The sequence below is a fragment of the Manduca sexta genome, chromosome 10 (genome assembly GCF_014839805.1).
Source record: "Manduca sexta isolate Smith_Timp_Sample1 chromosome 10, JHU_Msex_v1.0, whole genome shotgun sequence".
NCBI lineage: Eukaryota > Metazoa > Arthropoda > Insecta > Lepidoptera > Sphingidae > Manduca > Manduca sexta.
In genome coordinates, this window is record NC_051124.1 from 65150 (window position 1) to 85965 (window position 20816).

At 38.3% G+C, this 20816-nt stretch overlaps 3 protein-coding genes across 3 annotated transcripts in view; 2 read left to right on the plus strand and 1 right to left on the minus strand.

Annotated features, from left to right (window-relative positions):
- The first annotated feature begins 8 nt into the window (after positions 1 to 8).
- LOC119188899 lies at positions 9 to 2784 on the plus strand. The gene is made up of 6 exons (XM_037437043.1): positions 9 to 89; positions 520 to 619; positions 1119 to 1295; positions 1666 to 1847; positions 2127 to 2243; positions 2703 to 2784. The coding sequence occupies exons 1-6, from the start codon at positions 64 to 66 to the stop codon at positions 2728 to 2730; spliced, it is 630 nt and encodes a 209-aa protein (XP_037292940.1). The 5' UTR covers positions 9 to 63; the 3' UTR covers positions 2731 to 2784.
- A 2538-nt stretch (positions 2785 to 5322) lies between these two features.
- LOC119188900 (myosin-11-like) overlaps positions 5323 to 20816 on the minus strand; it is a 31279-nt gene continuing 15785 nt past the window's right edge. The window contains exons 4-16 of the mRNA XM_037437049.1: positions 16639 to 16780; positions 16053 to 16114; positions 15760 to 15897; positions 14908 to 15031; positions 14546 to 14710; positions 14011 to 14195; positions 13551 to 13680; positions 13121 to 13306; positions 9844 to 10013; positions 9622 to 9735; positions 6033 to 6148; positions 5822 to 5882; positions 5323 to 5551 (exon numbers count right to left, since the gene is read on the minus strand). Coding sequence (XP_037292946.1) covers positions 5449 to 5551; positions 5822 to 5882; positions 6033 to 6148; positions 9622 to 9735; positions 9844 to 10013; positions 13121 to 13306; positions 13551 to 13680; positions 14011 to 14195; positions 14546 to 14710; positions 14908 to 15031; positions 15760 to 15897; positions 16053 to 16114; positions 16639 to 16780 — 1696 coding nt within the window. The 3' untranslated portion in view covers positions 5323 to 5448. The remainder of the gene's footprint in view (positions 5552 to 5821; positions 5883 to 6032; positions 6149 to 9621; positions 9736 to 9843; positions 10014 to 13120; positions 13307 to 13550; positions 13681 to 14010; positions 14196 to 14545; positions 14711 to 14907; positions 15032 to 15759; positions 15898 to 16052; positions 16115 to 16638; positions 16781 to 20816) is intronic.
- Positions 10507 to 12564, plus strand: LOC115446225. Its single transcript, XM_030172802.2, has 5 exons — positions 10507 to 10592; positions 10837 to 10954; positions 11229 to 11379; positions 11865 to 11985; positions 12192 to 12564. The coding sequence occupies exons 1-5, from the start codon at positions 10549 to 10551 to the stop codon at positions 12469 to 12471; spliced, it is 714 nt and encodes a 237-aa protein (XP_030028662.1). The 5' UTR covers positions 10507 to 10548; the 3' UTR covers positions 12472 to 12564.

Below are 20816 nucleotides of genomic sequence, written 5' to 3' on the forward strand. Positions count from 1 at the left end.
CGCGTCGCGGACCGACAGCAGTTCCTGCGGGATGAGGAGCAGCGGCTCAGGGAGTTCAACACCATGCGCCAGTGGGAGATCATGAACAGGTGCGGAATACAATTTTTTATTTTTTTTATTGCAGATGAATGATAAGGCGAACAAGCCGCTTGCCTAGTGGTAAACGATACGACCCATCATAAACAATAGTGCATAGGTACAGAACTTTGTATCGCCAAGACACATGATGTTGAGTCTTACAATGCCAAGTAATAACACTAGCTACAATGTCCTTCAAACTACAATAAAACTGTGCACGCAAAATGGTTCTTGGTGGTAGAAAGAGATTGCGATTGTACCTACCCAGATGGCCCCTCGAATATAAGAGACCAGACACCTACCCCCAAATTCCCTAATATGTCTGACTATTCTCATTGACGGTAATAAAAAAAAACATCATCTTCAACTTCTGCATGTTCAGGCTTTTGCAACGTTTTGATTTCACATTTTCAAAACATAAGCGTATTTTTTTTATTTTAGGTTCAAGAATGCAGAGATTCATAATGAGTTCAAAGAAAAACTTCGTCTACAGAAGGAGAGGAAAATTAATGAGTACAAAGAGGATATACTGAAACTATGGGTAAGGAACGCAATTATGCACCGAATATCCTAAAAAAAATTACTTTATATATAGAAACTCAGCAAAAACTATTTGTACTTCCTTAATCACCTCATGTCACTTTTATTTCTTAAGCTAGGTTTAGCAAGCGATTGTTACCATGTAGGTAAAAGATCAAGGCAAGCTGACTGCAAGTTTTGATGCTTGACTTGTTGCGAGTCGCTTGTGTATAGTATTACTTATAATATTGCCATTGAAATTCATGTGCGATATCAGTGGCAAAGGGTGAAATTTTTTGAAAGAGAATCATTACTAATTATCGGTAATAATATACATAAATACGGTTTGCAAATCGTTCTAATAATAATCAGACATTACATTAATTACGAAAAGAGAGCCGGCAGGATTCAGGTTATATGGACCCTACGCAGTTCTGTGCTAATAATGCTAATGCTAATCTAAATTTCCTTTTATGATATCGTTCCTTGTTGAGTCTAAACTATAAGCGTTGTTGGTACAGAAAGAGCGTTCAGACCGCGAGGCGCAGGAGCGCGCCGACACGCGCTACTTCTACGGGGAGCTCGCCGAACGGAAACTAAGAGACGCCGACAACAAGCTGCTCACACACGCCAACAAGTTGCTCGAGGAGGCTGCCAAACATGGCCGCCCGGACTTTGCCTTGCATAAGGCTATTGACGTAAGAACTATGTTCTTTAGTGCTGTATAAGAAAATCAAGTAGATCATCACCAGCCGAAGTCCACTGCTGAATATAGACCTCCCAAAATTTTCAAACCGACCTGATAGCGAGCCCACATACATAAGATCTTTATCTGGTCGGCTACATGCCTTCCAATAACACTGAAATTAGGAGCTTGATTATCAGGAGATTGTAAAAAAACGACCATCAGATCGATTACCAAAATTCCAGTGGCCTAATAGGTATCTACCACATCTAGTGTTCGTCATAATTTTACCCTTTCCTATGTTAACTCCTGGTCAACATCAATGCTGGATTGTTTTTTCATTCCCCATCGACCACTGAACAAAGCCACGTTTTGCTCCGCAGCGTTACTGCAAGCTGTACCGCCTGTACCCGATGCCGGCGCTGCCCGCGTCGCTGCAGGAGCACCACCCGCACTACGCGCCGTGGGACGGCTCCGCGCCCGACCCTGGTACGAGGACCCGCCGCCGCCGGGGCAGGACGCTGCAGACACGGGGGGCAAGAGGGACGGCATGCAGGACGAGAAGGTAAAACATAGAACGTACATTCTGGTGCAGTAAATTAAAAGTAATGTGCGTGCATTAGCTTGTCTAACTATTGTGACATTGTAAATGAAAGGCCTGAAGAAAACAATTACAGAAGATGTATTTGACAATTAATGGCAAAAAAGTAAGCCCGAAGTTATTTATTTGTTACAAGTGAAAGGCTGGTGGGTAGTTATATTAGAGCTTCTTTACACTCACAATATATTCGATTCAACGAAGTACAATATAGAAAATATCAACTTATACTTACGACTCTACTAGCCGGCGTCGTCAAAGCCAGAGTCGAAGAAACCTAGCAAGGAGAGCAAGCCAGAAGAGAACGTGGCCGCATACAAGCGAATCGGACCTGCGAACGGATTGCAGCGACGCAACGCACAGGTTCGTATCCAATAACCAATTATATTTACCTACCTACTTACTACCAACTAGCTACATCTATATCTACCTACATTTATACATATAATTTCTACTTTCCATCACTAGTCTCTAAAAATACCAATGTTTGTATAATTACTCGGTACTCTCCTTGAAAGATACTTTTTTTAAGAGCTTACTATACCGAGAAAGGAATTGGTAAGTTATATCGACATAATTTAAAATATTGTAGTATATATGATATAATGGCCTAATTTATGTACGATCTAAATCCATATCTCCAGATCAATCCGATTGAACAGAACTAAACAGTGGTGGAGCGTCACGGTCACATAAATTATTTTGGTGGGATCGATCTATAAATATCGATCAAGATCGTTTATTCGCAATGGTTGTTCTAGCGTTATTTGTTTCTGACAAAGGATAGGACTAGGTTATAATAGGACTACTTTTATTTTCCAGACGGATCTGTTGTTGCCGTCGATCGTGACAATCCCATGCAAGACGGAGCAGTGCCGCTGTGACCTCAAACACAAATGAAACTGCGCTTTTACAAAATATTTCTTTTTAATCATTTATTCGTCAACTTTAGAATTTTTGTCTATTACAGAGAGCGTTACATGGCACTTGCATGTGTGTGACTAGAAAATAGTGGTTTTGTGTCAAAATGTTTGTGTAATAAAGCTCATCGGGTTTCAACTTAAATTTACATTTTTTTTTACATCTAGCACTTAACTAAATTCTTTGGTCGTTGTGAGTGTAGATACGTACGATCCCGTGGGATTTACAACATTCAGATATCCTAAAATGACATACATTACTCTTTTACTTCATAATCAACAAAATATACATCGAATTTTCAAAGCAATGAACAAGTACCTTTGATAATATGGTGCAACTAACTATTGTGCGATTTTGTGCTCTATCACTCTGTACATAGCGACTGAATCTGATAACACAGCATACGTAATACTATCCGTTTGCTTTGGCTTCATACGGTGTTTATTGTCTATGGTTTGTTGGAATAGACAACCCGCTGTTGTTGACTTGAGGTAGACACCTAATAAAACATACAAGTATTAACAGGTTTTTCCCGTGTATAATGTATCAATTTACTTCCAATTAGTTTCTAATAGCTAAATTGTTGAAGACACTAGAGGCGAATCATCTCACCAAAATTGCTTTTATTATGTCGTCTTTACAAGTAAAATATTAATTAACAGCGAGTTGCTTACAAAAATTAGGAAACTTATATCTCTTAAAATTTCACAAGACACATACATAAGTCACAAATGTTACGAGATACGCCGAATCAATTCAAAACACGTTGGAAAAAGTACTTCTTCAATTTTATTGTTATAGAAAAATTTCAGACCAAACAAAAAAGGTTTCGCAAGTTGTAACAGGTTTTTCGTATTTTGAATATTTTCGATGAATCTCATCAATTTACGGAACGTTCGAATGTATCGGTCGTGTCGAGGCTAGTCGTGATGTCGCTTACTCTTAACAATGTGCGTGAAATGGAACGTGATCTGACGACGGCAGATATTCTTACGTAAAATTTGTTACTATCGATATTAGAAACTTTATTAGTTACATTTAATATAACGACGCAGAATGAACAATAAATATTATAAATTGTAATAACAACCTATATCTATAACGGCAATATTTTTTAATCGGTATAAATTATTAAATTGGTACATAAAAGTTTGTTATACTATGACGTCACAGCACGTTCCGTTCCACGCATTCCAGACTTACACTAACTTGTACTTTCGTTATTTAACATATATAAAAAAGTAAAACTAATCTAGTATTATGCTAAACATGGCATGAATTTGCGCTGGCGTTCCCTACGCCTGTTATCCTAATATTTACAACTACTCTTTACAAATGTCCGTTTTAACATATTTCTGTTGTAGAAAAATACATTTTCTGAAACATTAAATACATAACTTTCTAATATATTACTATTTTTTTGTTTAAAAGAACTATTAATCAACATTTCAGAAGTGGTATAATTTAAAGCGAATTCTCAATCGAAAAATTATATCTAAAAATCTAAAACTAATCGTTCGAATGCTTCGTCATAACAATTTAATGTCAATAAATCTAAATATATACAAATGTGGGTGTCTAGTAAAACTTACATACATAACAAAATCTTTGACACCAAAATATTGAGTATACATTCGGCCACAATTAAATTTTTCATCACTTAAACAATAATAACAAAAAAATACTATAAATACATATTCAGTAGAGAGAAATTTGTAAGTTATAATTGTAACATATAAAAAAATAAAAAAGCACGCCCAATTGTTTATGCGTTTATCAATAAGAAATGTCAAATGAAAATTTCGTCAATATACTTTCGAAAAAAAATTACTTATATAATAGCCGAATGTATTACTCAATGAATTGTTCGAGTAAATTCTGAATTAGCGAAACATAAAAGAGAAATAACAGTTTTTTTTTTTATTAAAAAGGCAAATTATAATAAGATATAGAAAAGAAAATATTTTCAATAGCCATAAAAATTCAGAACCAACTCGTAATTATTACATAAATTTACAACTATCAAAACAATTAGGCGGAGTTATAAAATGAATACGAACATGGAATTGTACATCTCCGGCTTAAATGAAAAAAAAAAAAAACTCTTAATAACTTCTAACAAATAAATTAAGTAACACCAGAATACAATCCGTTTGGCACTAGTCTAATACTTGAGATAACTTCTTACGGAAATGCATTGACAAAACAAATGCTGGTAGCGGTGTTTTCATACAAAAAAATTAACACTGAATGACATGAGCAAGATCTAAGGCGTTTAATAAGGCCACTTTGCTGAGTTATTATAGAAAAAAGTAAAAAAATCATCCACATTTTAGAACCTGCTTCTAAATATTTTCATGTTTCATTCTTTTTATTTTTGAAATTTGTATAATGAAGTATAAAAAAGTACATATTTCGAACTTTTACCATTTATGTACTTGACTTTTATTTCAGACTCGGTTATTATTCGACAAGCAATAGGTTTTGTAAATATCTATTTATATCGATAAAATTAAATCCCTTTTGAAAACGTCAATTGAAGAATAGTAGTTTTGCATGAAAACACTAGCACGAAACTCCATCACGATGACTACATGTATCGATCGACTGTACAGCAGTGTAGAGCCCAGTCGTGCGCGTGCGCAGGTCAGGGCACGTCGCGCGAGTGCACGGCGCGCTGCAGACAGCGCCCCACCAACTCCAGCTTGCTGAGGTACGCGCCTGCCTCCGCGCCGCGCGGCGAACTGTGGCTGCAACGCAATCCAAGTTATAGACATGTCGCCGGCTCATCACTACAACCTCCCGTGTCACCGCCCATCCCTCTAACTACGCCCATGACTATATTCATGGTTCTCCTTTTTATCTTTCAGAATTATTGGAAATTATACTACCAGGTATATAAAGATGTGATATGTATAAAACTGAATTGGTGTAAAAAAAATAATGGTGAGCTAGCGAAATGTCGAAAAAAAATTCTGAAATTGAGATTTGATATTTGGACGTCCAAAACTTGGCCTTACCTCAATATGAACGGATCATCTCTCGGCGAGTTAGGATACGGTGACCGTCGGATAAAGTCCACTGTAAATAAATATGACAATTAATTAGCAATAATTTAAACTACTTAGGTAATAATGCTATGTTATAATTTGTTTTTATGTAAGTCAATAGTGTAAGGCAATTGTTAGTTGGCAGTAGGGTATAATTATTTTTGAGTTTGAAATTACTCACAGTGCGGTGACCCCGGCGTGCCCATAGCGAGGTCTCTGCGTAGTGATTGTCGTGGCGCCGTGCTCACGTTCAATTTAGTCGGGGTTTGTAGTCCTTGACCTAGGTCCTGCTTGGTACTGTTGAGAAATTTCATTAAATAATTACTGAAATAAAAACTATTTAAACGGATTTTATCGCGGTTTTTTATATTATTATTTTCTCCCGACGTTTCGAAGACTTTTTCATGGTCACGGGGACTGTTCATCCGTCGTAAATATCGCCTACATTTTTCAAATATACAACTTTTAAAATTTTTATCTGTTGACGGCCCGATCTACGCGAATGAGCACAGTGTCTTGAGGTCTGGCCGGTCTTGGGATCCGATTTAATTAAATGTAGAACAGGATCCCAGGCTTGTGCAGCTTCAACCATCTTCCTATTAAATTTGGCGTTTTTAATTGTTTGCAATAGCGATTTGTTAGTCGGAGCAGAGCCGGCACGTCAGTTGGGCGTTTTCTAACGCAATATTTGTTTGAGAGTCTATTCAGCACCAGCCGTAGAGAGGTAGGTGTGGTGTACGACAAGCTTGAAATGTTTTATTGAAGCTGTAGTTGTTCTTGTCGGTGACCTCTCATAAGAACACGTTCAACTGTGGCTGGTTTCACTCGGTCTCGCTCGGTCCACGCCGCCGTCACAGAGACCGAGTGAAACCAGCCACAGTTGAACGTGTTCCGGTTGTACTACCATATGTGAGAGGAGTCACCGACAAGATTGGCTACATCCTGAAGCGTGCTTCAATAAAACCTATTTCAAGCCGCCTAAGAAGATTAGTCAATTTTACCACCTGTCAAGTGCCATATACCTCTGCAAGAACCGGGTGTATACAAGATAGACTGCAACTGTGGCTTCTCTTACATAGGACAAAACAAAAAAGAAATATAGGGACCCGCGTAAAAGAACATATAGCTGACGTGAAACACCGACGCTCTACGAAGTCTGCAGTCGCTGAACATTCTGAAGGAGGCTCCAATCATTATTTGCGATTAGACAAGCCACAAATCCTTGCCAAAGAACACCGATTCCTGCCTAGGATGATTCGCGAGGCTATTGAAATTAAACAACACCCAAATTTCAATAGGGAAGATGGTTGGAAGCTTGCACAAGCCTGGGATCCTGTTCTACATTTAATTAAATCGGATCCCAAAAGACCGGCTGCCAGACCTCAAGACACTGTGAGCACATTCTGCGTAGATCGGGCCGTCAACAGATAAAAATTTTAAAAAGTTGTATATTTGAAAAATGTAGGTAGATATTGTAACTTTGACTTTACGGATGAACAACACCTCAGTCCCCCGTGACCATGAAGGCTGCAAAGTCTTCGAAACGTCGGGAGAAAATAATAATATAAAAAACCGCGATAAAATCCGTTTAAATAGTTTTTATTTCAATGTCTAACATTCGCGTAAACATAAGAAATCATTAAATAATTACTATTATAAAGGACAAATAATGTTATGAATTTCTTGTATAAAAGAGTGATTTCTGTTTTTTTTAACGTATCATATTAGTATAATATTGTGATGTAATTTATAAAGAAGTGATATGAGGGAAAGAACGTCGTTAGAGGACTCTTTTGGTTTTAAAAATAATCTATACTTCTATCTATACTATTATATAAAGCTGAAGAGTTTGTTTGTTTGTTTGTTTGTTTGTTTGAACGCGCTAATCTCAGGAACTACCGGTCCAAACTGAAAAATTCTTTTTGCGTTGGATAGCCCTTTGTTCGTGGAGTGCTATAGGCTATATATCATCACGCTATACCCAATAGGAGCGGGGCAGTAATGGCTAATCTCAGGAACTACCGGTCCAAACTGAAAAATTCTTTTGCGTTGGATAGCCCTTTGTTCGTGGAGTGCTATAGGCTATATATCATCACGCTATACCCAATAGGAGCGGGGCAGTAATGGCTAATCTCAGGAACTACCGGTCCAAACTGAAAAATTCTTTTTGCGTTGGATAGCCCTTTGTTCGTGGAGTGCTATAGGCTATATATCATCACGCTATACCCAATAGGAGCGGGGCAGTAATGGCTAATCTCAGGAACTACCGGTCCAAACTGAAAAATTCTTTTTGCGTTGGATAGCCCTTTGTTCGTGGAGTGCTATAGGCTATATATTATCACGCTATACCCAATAGGAGCGGGGCAGTAATGGCTAATCTCAGGAACTACCGGTCCAAACTGAAAAATCTTTTTGCGTTGGATAGCCCTTTATTCGTGGAGTGCTATAGGCTATATATCATCATGCTATGACCAATAGGAGCGGAGCAGTAATGAAACATGTTGCAAAATCGGGGAAAATTATGAGTTTTGAGAGCTTCCGTTGCGTGCGCTGCGTAAACGGTTAAAGTTATGCAACAATGATGTATGACGGGATTGTTTCACTTAAAAGTTCTAAATAATATAACAAAGTCCCCCGCTGCATCTGTCTGCCTTAACGTGTTAAACTCAAAAACTACCTAACGTATTAAGATGAAATTTGGTATGGAGATAGTTTGAGACCCTGGGAAGAACTTGGCTCCCGGAAAACTACTATTTTTAAAACGGAAAACTTTAGCCTGAAAAACTTTATAACGCGGGCGGAGCCGCGAGCAAAAGCTAGTACTATTATATAAAGCTGAAGAGTTTGTTTGTTTGTTTGTTTGTTTGTTTGAACGCGCTAATCTCAGGAACTACCGGTCCAAACTGAAAAATTCTTTTTGCGTTGGATAGCCCTTTGTTCGTGGAGTGCTATAGGCTATATATCATCACGCTATACCCAATAGGAGCGGGGCAGTAATGGCTAATCTCAGGAACTACCGGTCCAAACTGAAAAATTCTTTTGCGTTGGATAGCCCTTTGTTCGTGGAGTGCTATAGGCTATATATCATCACGCTATACCCAATAGGAGCGGGGCAGTAATGGCTAATCTCAGGAACTACCGGTCCAAACTGAAAAATTCTTTTGCGTTGGATAGCCCTTTGTTCGTGGAGTGCTATAGGCTATATATCATCACGCTATACCCAATAGGAGCGGAGCAGTAATGGCTAATCTCAGGAACTATCAGATCGAACTGAAAAATTATTTTTGTGTTGGATAGCACTTTGTTTTTGAAATGCTATAGGCTTTATATCATCAAGCTATGACCAATAGGAGCGAAGCAGTAATGAAACATGTTGCAAAAACGGGGAAAATTTATTAGTTTTGAGAACTTCCGTTGCGTGCGCTGTTAAACAGTTAAAGTTATGCAACAATGATGTATGACGGGATTGTTCCTCTTAAAAAGTTCTACAAAAATACATTATAAAACAAAGTCCCCCGCTGCATCCGACTGCCTGAACGTGTTAAACTCAAAAACTACCCAACTTATTAAGATGAAATTTGGTATGGAGACAGTTTAAGACCCTGGGAAGAACATAGGCTCCCGGGAAAATATATAGCGTGACTTTTATAACAGAATACTTTAGCCCGAAAAACTTTGTAACGCGGGCGGAACCGCGGGCAAAAGCTAGTAGTATATAATGTGTGAAAGGTAAAAGCATGAAGGAGAGTAGTGTTAAGGGAGGTTTGTACCCGCGCGAGGTGTCGGCGCGCAGCAGCGCGTTGGCGGAGAGCGCGCGCACGGCGCCGCGCCGCCGCACCAGGAAGCGCGCGCGCAGCGCCGCCACCACCGCGCGCGCCACGCACCTGCGCACGCACACAGCGTCACCACTCGCACAATGCACTACCGATACGTATTACTGCAGCAATATATAATGATTCCCAAAAATATTTATACCTAATAAAACCACTCACCTAAAGCGGTTTTTGCCGCGACTCCTTGGTGGCGCGGCAGACGAGGGTAGACATAGATTCTTCTCGAGTTGCGTGTATCCCTCCAGCACGCGCTGCAGGTACCTCTTCTGCCACACCAACGCCTTGCGGTAACTCTCTAATCGTAGGCATCGACCGTGCAGATAGCGTATCTAGTAGAAGAAAAATGATTATAACTTGGTTAATAATTCTTGATTGATGCCGTATTATAATCATAATCGCTTTTATAATACATACTAAATTACGAACTAATACAGCAAAGCATAGTAGAAGACAGACAAAATATATTTATAACGCCATAAACTTTTGATCAATATCTTTTCCTGTTTAAAAGTTAAATTATATCGTATAAACATATTATAAACTTCTATAATGTTAATGAGTTAAAATCAATTTACAAATATTCATAATCTTTAAATATTATCCGAACATTCACGTAAGAGACATATTTAAAATTTTAATTAAAAAAACTTTTCCCACGAAATGTGCTATATATGTCCTGCTTGAAACCTTGACCTTCATTCACACAAACAATTAAAAAATCAAATCAAAATTAGAACACATGTGACATCCGTTTGAAAACGTCACTCGCGCCACCGCGACAGCTCGTCGCACCGCGCGCGACACACAACTACAAACTGCACCACCAGGCGATACCATGAGAGCGTAGACCAACCGACGGGAAACATGGAGCCGAATAAGAACGACGCGGTGAAATTGCCAGATATGATGTGAGTTCCAAAACTCAACTTGTCGTCACTTCCTTGCAATGTGGTCGACAAAGTCGATGGCACAAAGGTCATACTCGTGTGCCGCTTGTGTGGACTGGTTTATTTACTATAGTCTATTTTTTTACGAGTTCGTTGTATATAAAACACTGATGCCCACCAAACGAACTATCCTATATACCAAATTTGTTAGATATTTTGATACACCAATATAGTGCTGCATTTGATTTTGTTTTCTAATGTACAGCATGTGCGGTGACCACCCGTCGTTCACAAAGACGGAGCTCAACGCGAAGGAGTCCAAAATAGAAGCCAACAGGGATAAGGAGAAAAATACCATGTCACGCACGCGGATATCTCCTACGGTAATATTCACATACATTAATCCTAGTTAAGCGTGATATCAGTCTATATTCAATATTAAGTTCAATGGTATGACAACGGAAACTTTACTATTCAAAAAATTTTAAAACTAGATTTTCGTTAGGCAATTGAAATGTGCAGAAACCATAGATACAATGTATTACTCTGTGCAGCCACAACGTAAGTTTACTGAGAGTTCACTAATCAACTGTTTGCAAAGATATTTGTTTCCAATGCTCATCCTTTGATTAAACGAAATCCTATATGGTACGTCAGTCGTCCCGCACGGAGGCGGGCGAGCCCCGCACGCGCGCGGCGTCGGAGCACGCGCTGCGGCTGCTGGCGGCGCGCCGGCGCGTGCGCTCGCTCGAGGTGGTGCAGCGGCCCGACGTCAGCATCGCCACGGGCAACAGGACGCTCGTGCAAGGTGCCCACCACACACACTACTGCTATTGGAACTGGCACTGTTACTACAGTATACGCAGGACCGAATGTTATACGACATATTTTGACATTGCATTATTAAATTAAACTACATAAGTTTTATCTTCTTAAAGATATCACTTTCAAATAAGTTACTCGAACCTTAGATTTAAAATAATAAAGTATAAGAGAATTCGTCGCAACAGCAACATCACACTTTCAATCATAAATACACGACATGCCACATTCACACTACAAACAAACCGATAAAAAAATCAGAAAGTAAAACCGGATTGTTGGTAAAAAAATTCATTATTCGTAGATGAATTTTGAATCAGACCAATCGGAACATAGGTTTTTTTGACATGCTCACAAATCAATTATTTTGATTGGTTCTTTCACAAAATCGGATTGAAAATTGAGATTAATAATTGAAAACGAATGTAAATCTAACAAGTTGTGTCAACCAAGACAACATTCTATTTCCAGCGGCATTGGGCACATTCCGCTGGCCGCCGTACTTGTTGGCGGTGTGGGTGCTGGTGCTGGTGCTGACGCACGTGCTGCACTGCCTCGTCGGGCTGCTCGAGCGAGCTTTACCCAGCCTCAGGTATACACAGTACACACCCAATATGAGAACCTGGGTATGAGTAGTGGAATTAGCTAGAGACGATGTTCCGTAACTTAAAAACATTTAGAAACTGAATTTCTAATGTATATCTTGTGTTCTACGTTAGCTAACGGATAAGTTTCAGGAGACCCACAATTCCTCATTGCGTCATGGTTAAAAAAACCTTTTAATCACTTTTATTCTAGAAAATTCTGCCAATACTTCCGAGCATGGGCAGAAGATTCTTGGAGAACGGAAACCGATCTCAATCACCGACTGTACCCGATGGGGCTCGCCTGCCTCACCGGGCTACTCTACACACTCTACTTCGGCCTCTATGCGTTGTACTGCATCGCCGTGTGGGCCATAGAGCCACTCTGCTCCGAGATGGAAAACAAACACAGCTCTAGCATCATAGAAGAACCAAAAATAACCAACTACGTCGAGGAGGTCAACAGCAAAGTAAATTCTAGTATCAAACAGTAATAGCGGGAATATTTATGATTTTATTTATACAAACATTTTGATATCAAATTTATATTTACAATTTTACGAGATATAAACGAATTATAAACGATCTTTATTAAGTTTTATTAGAACTACCGAAAATGTATGGTGATTAAGCAACCAGCTAGGAAAGTGTCTGAATGCTATAAGATAATATTTTTTTATGAATTCTTATACATATAGTGCTAAATAAATACAATCATCATCCAACCAAACCTTAGCATAATATGCTATCTCTGGTCCCCCTTGTTTGACTATATGTAAATGTTTTACGGTCGGCTATGAAATAACTAAATCTTATGGGTCGCATACAAAACATATTATCTCCTCTCCACTCTTATCCACTTTGGTGAAAATCAAAAACTGTATTTCATCCTAGTAGAACTTACTAGGATAAAATTTTCGAATCCAATAAAGAAGTTTTAAGCTGTTACGAGGATCCAATTACCAAGGACCAAATATATATACAATTACAACAAATTGTAAACTTACCGGACTTGTCGATGGCTCGCTCCCTATCACATCATGGAACGGAACATATACGACGAAAAGTGTATAACTCAAATCCCTGGTCACACCTCTGCTACACCTTCCAAGATAAAGACGTGATATGTGTAAATATACTTACCGCCTGCTCCTTCTCATCAGGGGTCTTGGACTGCTGCAGCTCGGCTTCCAGTCTCTCGACCTTGGCGATGAGCTGCTGCTTCTCACTCCTGAGGGTGTGCAGCTCGGGGCTGGCGGTGTCCGCGAGGCATCGCTTCAGCGTCGCTATCTCGCGCGCCAACTCTGATTTGTGCGTTTGGATTTCGGTCTAGAAGATGAAAGTTGCCGATTGTTTGGTTAATAGTCAATTTTGAACAAGGGTGTCATCGTATACATACGTAATAAGGACCACTTAAAATCGCCACAATGCCAATAGGTGTATTATAGATATTTAATCACTCAGACTTTACATCGGTTTTTGATAACTCGGTACCGCAGTCGAACTAGTTTATTTGTAGCATAAATCGAAGTCGATATTTGATTTGAGTCTGTTACTAGTAAAATGTACTGACGAGTGCGTCGTTGATGGGTTTCTGTCGGGCAGTGGACGTGAGTTTCTTCTCGAGTTCAGCGATGGTGGCGCTTTGCGTGCTGAGCAACTCCTTGGCGCGAACCAACTCCACGCTTGTGTCGTGTTTTTGTCTGCACAAGTAAGATAAAGGAACACGATTAAAAAAAAATTAAACCCAGTAAAATTTTATAATTTTGTAACTGCTATTAATCATCGTTTCTATATGTCGTTTAAATCTCATACCATTTTTTTAACATCTTGGAAAAATATTATATGGTTCAACACTTATTAACGACCCTCTAACTTACTGTGTTTGTCATGATTTTTAGAGAACACTTTCGATGGTATAATTGTATTGTTATTTTTATGATCGACGTATAATTGCAATTTAAAATCAAGTAAAGTCGTCAAATGATAAGCTGGTGCCTACAAATCAATATAGCACTGTGAAGTGGACCGACCTCTTGATCTCTGCGAGTTCGTTCCGGAGCGCGTTGCACGCGTCCGCGCGTGCGTCGAGTTCGCGCTGCGCCTGCAGCTTGCTGTGGTCGAGCATGGCCTGCAGGTCCTGGCAGCGACTGCGCTCCACCTCCAGCTTCGACTTCAGCAGCGACACCTCGCCCTTCAAACGCTCCATGTTTTCAATCTGCTCAGAGATAATATAAAGTGAAGAAAGTGGCTTTTCTTATACCGGGTGTTGCATTTAAATTTTGGATTTACCTTTCAAAAGTAAGTAATAAAATGTAGTTTCTCTCAGAAAACCTAAGAGTAGCGGTGTTTGCAGGTGTCATTTAATCGCGTTTCGATTTTTATACTCACAATATAAAGCCAAATATCGAAGAAAATGAACCGCTACAAGATAAAGTGATGAGGTGAATTCTTCTTCCTGCCTTATCCTTATTTAATACGACTTTAATTCTACACTTATCTGAAATCACAGTGTAATACTTTACGTGTTTTGATTTACGTTAGTTACGTTCGAAATGTTGAGCATACCTCGGCGGAATGCGAGTCAGTCCTATGTCCGGCGCTGGCGAGCTGGTGCTCGAGCGCGGCGAGCCTGGCGCGGAGGCGCTGCGCCTGCTGCTGCAGCTCCACCTCCGACTGCATGGCGCTCTCCAGCCGACGCTTCAGGATCTGGATCATGTTCGAGTCCTGGTTCTGGACAACCAACACGCTTATGAACCACCGCATAAACCACAAACACACGTCATCCACACAGTCTATGAGCTCAGAAAACATTCTCAAGCTCCTTTGAAAAAAGGAAACACGTATATAAGAATGATAAACACAACTGTATAGATAACTGAATATTGGTTATAGCGCCATCTGAAGGCGCCGTGTAGTGGTAGTGGTACCTGCAGCGTGTCGGCGGTGTCCTTGTGTGCGTGCAGCAGCAGGCGCAGACGGCCGGCGTTGTCGCGCTCGGCCTCGTAGCGCAGGCGGTTGGTCTGGCTCTCAGTCGACAACTTCTCGCGAACCCTGACGAGTACAACTCTCTATTAGTGATATATAGTAGTATTAGGAGTAGTATCAGAGGCGCAACTAATGCATTCCAAATTCGACTAGAATAATTTCTCTTTATAATGATAATGATGGCACGCAAAGTCCTATCACGACTTCATAAGATCTCACACTAATTTAACATAAATTTCTTACAATGCTTCTATTATTAAAAAAAATCTCTGCCAATTGTAAATACAATTACAGTAGTTTACAGGAAATAAATGTGTTATCTAAAACCGTTAAACAAAATAAAAGTGAATTACCACAAAATTCCCGAACATAAATTATCTGTACAACAAACTCAGTTATAAACATTTTAGTGCGTACATTTCTTTGCCCGCAAGCTTTTACTAACGAAAACAAACGCTGTCAAACGGTTTTGTATGAATCACGGCATGATTCGATGCGTCAATGTTGTTCCAACATTTTTTGTATACATCATAAATTATGTTTATAGCTTGTTGTTGCATTAGATACGTGAATTGCGCACGTGTGCGATGGCTGTGAATGATGGAAGCTTATTTATCAACTCTTTTCCATTTTTCTTATTCCAACGTACTAGGACTGCAAGGCTTTGATTTCAATTTCAGGTTGAGTAAAAAAAAAATTGCAAATTTTTCGATCCAATAATTTACATTTGCACTACCTAAAATTATTTTATCTTCCAGATATTTGGTAGATTTGATACTACTTTAATAACTTACCTATTTAGTTCAGTTATTAGAGCGTCTTTGTCCTTCAGTCTTGACTCCAAGTTGTCCACTTGCATCTGCAGCTTTTCGTTTTCACTCTTCAGTCTGTTGATCCTGTCTGATGACGTTGAGTGTATGGAACTTGACGACCTGAATGACGATAAAATGTTAAGAAACTGATGAAATAGTAGATCCGTTAAGTCTATGGTATGAATCTGGGACTTAGTTGAGATAATTCGTTACTTTATAGAAAACTGATGTAATAAATACATCAAAAATTATAATAATAATACAAAATAACTTACTTAGATGTGTTTAATGCAAGAGGTGGTATGTCCTCGTGTTCATCGCTACTCGCTGATAATATCTGTGAAAATTATTGCATTTGTTAGCGAACATTAAATGTATTTTTAACCGACTTAAAAAAAAAGGAGGAGGTTATCAATTCGACGTGATTTTTTTTTTTATTTAATTTAAATGTATATTAGATGTTTACATTTGTATATTTCTTAAAGTACTCGTCGGTTATTTTGCTTACAAATGCTAGTATCGTATATTCATGTCCCAGCCCTTGTTTTAGGCAATTTTTTTTTAACCTTTATAATATCACAAGCTGCTAATCAAATAGCGCTTTTGTCCTTTTTAAGGCCATAGTAACAGCAGCTTTAGCATATATTTTTTTTAATAGAAACTCGACTAAGTAGCTTCCCTGCACGTGATAGGAAGTTGAGTAGGACCCATAAGTGTCGACTGACGATAGCTGGTTATATCGCCAGTTGACACAACATGATGGGCTTGTTTGGACCGGGTATACACAAGTAGATCTGGTCGCGCGAGACACTGACGTGTGGCACTATGTGTGTGTAGTGTGGTGGTGTGTGTGCGCGGTACCTGGTCGACGAGCGTGTCGTCGAGCTGGTGCGAGTAGTGCAGCTGGTCGCGCACGGCGCGCTCCAGCTCGGCCGTGGGCGAGCGCGCGCACACCGCCCGCTCCCCGCGCTCCACACCCGTCTCGCGCGAGCACACCTCCAGTCTGAACAACGGAAAGCAACTTATTATTACCAAAACTCGCCACGATAGCGCTAGTGTAGCAAGAGGGTGCGTTATGAACTTAACAGTTGTAAACGGGGTGAAGTGTGCTGAGATCGACCATTTTATGTCTTTGGTGAAAAAAAGCGCGGGAACCTTCAACTGATTAGGCGGGCTTAAAATATATTTTAAAATTTTTATATTAAAATATAACGAAATCCTAATAATTTAGTAAAAGTAAATAAAACTACTGATAAGATATTAGCTAAATAAATATTTAATTCGTTTCTTGCAATGGGGAAGGGCCGAACGAAGAAGCGGAAAAAAGATAGCTTAGGGATACTGTTGAAGATAAGCCTGAGGAAACCTCAGGTGATTCTTCATCCTCAGAGTGTGAAGAGGAGCAATTAGAGGTTGTAAAATATGCACCATATTATGTCACAGACTATACAAGGAGATATCCTGAAGATGCTGCAGCTGCGGAGTTTGTAGTATTCGTAGAATCTGCAGATAATCAACGTTCCATTGGATCCAGGGATCTGCTTTCATTATCTACTTGCTTAAAAAGATTTAACAAAGGGGTTAAATATCTGAGAAGTTTAAATAAATTTAAAATTGGTGTTTATTTTGAAAAGCCTGGTCTTGCCAATGCATTTTTAAATAACCAAACTTTCCTAAAAGAATATCATTTTAAAGCCAGTATTCCTGCCTATTCAACAGAAGTTACAGGCATTATAAGAAATGTACCAATAAAATTAACAAATAAGAAAATTTTACAATGTTGTCTACCCATAAAAAAAATCATCTGTGTCCGAAGATTTTTGCGCAAAACTAACACTGACAATGGTTTTATTCAACAGCCAACCCAAACTGTAGCAATCACATTTGCAGCTTCTGTTCTTCCGGACCATGTCGATTTAGCAGGGTGGAGACATGACATCACAAAGTATGTGCCTCCAGTCAAACAATGCTACCGATGCTTGAGGTATGGCCATTTATCTAAATTTTGCAAAATTCTGAACGTTGCTCCATATGCAGTGAAAGCCACAATTACAAAACATGTAACAAAACAATGCAAGAAGCTTTATGTGTACATTGCCAGGGCAACCACATCAGCATTTCTGGTGTATGCCCTATAAAGAAAAAGAAAATAGAAGAGAATAAAAATAAATACATGCCCAAATCCTTTGCAGACATTTTTGATGAAAAAAATTTTCCTCCTCTCAAACAAAAAAAACGCGATATTGACTTTCTCACCATTCTTAACTCAGACAATAAAGCATTAAACATTTTAGTTGAGTCAATAGTTAAAATTGTATCCTTAAGTAAAACTAAAGATACACCCATTTGCTCTAAAAGTGTGCTTGACATAGTTAATGAAACATTCAAAGATAAAAATATTTCTTCTTCAAATTCACCCACAATCAGTTAAATATAGTACAGTGGAATGCACAAAGTCTTTTGTGTAATCGGCATATTTTTACCCAATTTCTTTTTGATCATTCAATTCATATAGCCATTATATCTGAGACTTGGCTCAAACCTCATCATCGTTGCAATATAAAAGGTTATTCTATTGTGCGAAATGACTGTGGCAATCATCATAATGGTGTTGCTATAGTAATTCACAACAGTATTTATTATGAGAATATAGAGACTTATTGTGATGATTCGCTACAAAACGTTGTAATAAAAATAACAATAAATAATAAGCCGCTTTCAATCGCTAGCTTTTATTGTCCTACTAATTGCACCCCTACATTTACGAAATCTAAATTTATCAACTTAATTAACAGTATTCCGAAACCGGCCTTTATATCAGGGGATTTTAATGCACATCATGTCTTGTGGGGTTGTTCTTCAACTGATGCTCGAGGCAGAGACATTCTCGATTCCCTCGATGATTGTGATTTAGTGTTATTAAATGATGGACATGTTACTACGGTTGGCACTAACACTTGGCGACCTAATGCACTGGATCTTTCATTTATTAGTCCTTCATTGGCACTTAATTCTGAATGGTGGGTTCATGATGATCCTTTAGGCAGCTATCATTTGCCAACAATGACTAAACTTCTGTTGAACAATAGTTTTCCTCCTGTCTTTAGTGAATCTGCAAACATGAAATACTTTCGGAAATATAATCTTCGTATGATCAACTGGGAAACTTTCTCTGTTTTAGTTAATAAAATGCTAGACAATTCTGATTTTTATCATCTGAACCACTTGAGGTTATATAATAAATTCTATAACATTATTATGACAGCTGTTGAGCAATCAATTCCACAGAGTAGCAATAAATTATTGCACTATCAAACTAATTCTATTAAGAACATTCGGCATCAGACAGTTCCTTGGTGGAATGAGAGTTGTGCGTTGGCCGTCAAAAATAGTAAAGATGCTTATATAAGGTTCAAATACAATCCTACACTTGAAAATTTTATGGAATTCAAAAAATTACAAGCTCGAAAAAAAATTGTAATAAGACGAGAGAGGAATAATAGTTGGCAAGAATTTTGTTCAAAATTATCTCGAGTAACTCCTGTTTCTAAAATTTGGCAAACTATGCGTAAATTTAATAAAACTTTCTCATCATCTTCCATGTCGACTACATCAGATAGCTTATGGATTAACGATTTTTAAGGAAATATTCTCCAGACTTCGTTGAACCCCATCATGATTTTCATTCTGGGACCGCTCGTTTAAATATCAATAACTCCTATCTCGTTGATCCATTTACTTTAGAAGAATTAAATACAGCCATAAAATCTCGGAGATACAGCGTGCGGATTAGACAATATTTCATATAAAATGATCAAAATCTCTCGTCACGTAATAAATTAATTTTTCTAAAATCTTAAATTCTTTATGGTGCGCCTCTCTTATTCCGAAAGAGTGGAAAATGGATTGTTTGGTTCCTATACTCAAGCCCGATAAATCTCCCAATAGTCCGGATTCATATCGACCAATAGCATTAACCTCATGTGTTGGGAAAATTTTCGAACAGCTTCTAAAACTTCGTCTTGAATTTTATATCGAACATAACCGCCTTTTACCCAACAATCAATTTGGTTTTCGTCGCGGGATGTCTGCCCGGAAAGCCTTGCTCACTTTTATACTGACGTCAACTCTGCTTTTAATGAAAACAAACATCTGGCATGCATTTTCTAGATGTTGTGGGTGCTTTTAATAATGTCAATATAAGTTTGTTGTCTACATCTCTATTAAATTTGGGTATTCCAGATAAAATGGTTCATTAGATTTACAATTTCCTCTCAGGTAGAGAAGTTTTGTTAAATATAATAATAAATTTTATGGACCTAGACTTTCATTTAAAGGTGTGTGTCAGGGAGGTATTTTAAGCCCCTGTTGTACATATTATATATACATCGATTAAATATAGTTTTGGGATCGAGCGTTGTAAATCTGCAATTTGCTGACGATTTAGCCATATACTGCAGCGGTGATGACTTGGTACAAACTAAAACTAAATTAAATCTGGTTCTTCAAAATCTTCACCGTTATTTCAATTTTTTGGGCTTAGAAATCAATCCATAAAAAAGCAAAATAGTAATATTTTCTAAAAAAAGCCTTAAAATTTCTGTATTTTCTGTTTTATATCACAACATTAAAATTCCTATTGAAACAAATGTGAAATTCTTAGGTGTTCTTTTCCATCAAAATTTAAGTTGGTTAAAGTACGTCGATTGCTTAATAGTAAGGGCTATGAAAGCTACAAATATTCTCAGATCCTTAGTTGGCTCTAAATGGGAGCAGATCCAAAGACTCTTTTAATGCTTTATAAATCGTTAGTTAGAAGCCATTTTGAATACGCATTCTTTTGTTATGCTTCCTCTATTAGACTGATCGATAAAATTGAGAAAATACAAAATAAAATATAATTCTCGGTGCCATGAATACATCTCCTATTAACTCTATGCAAATTGAATGCAATTTACTCCTATGAGAATTCGCATTCTAATGTTGTTGTACAAATTCATCTTCAAAATGGTAACTATTTCCAATAATACTTTACTCTC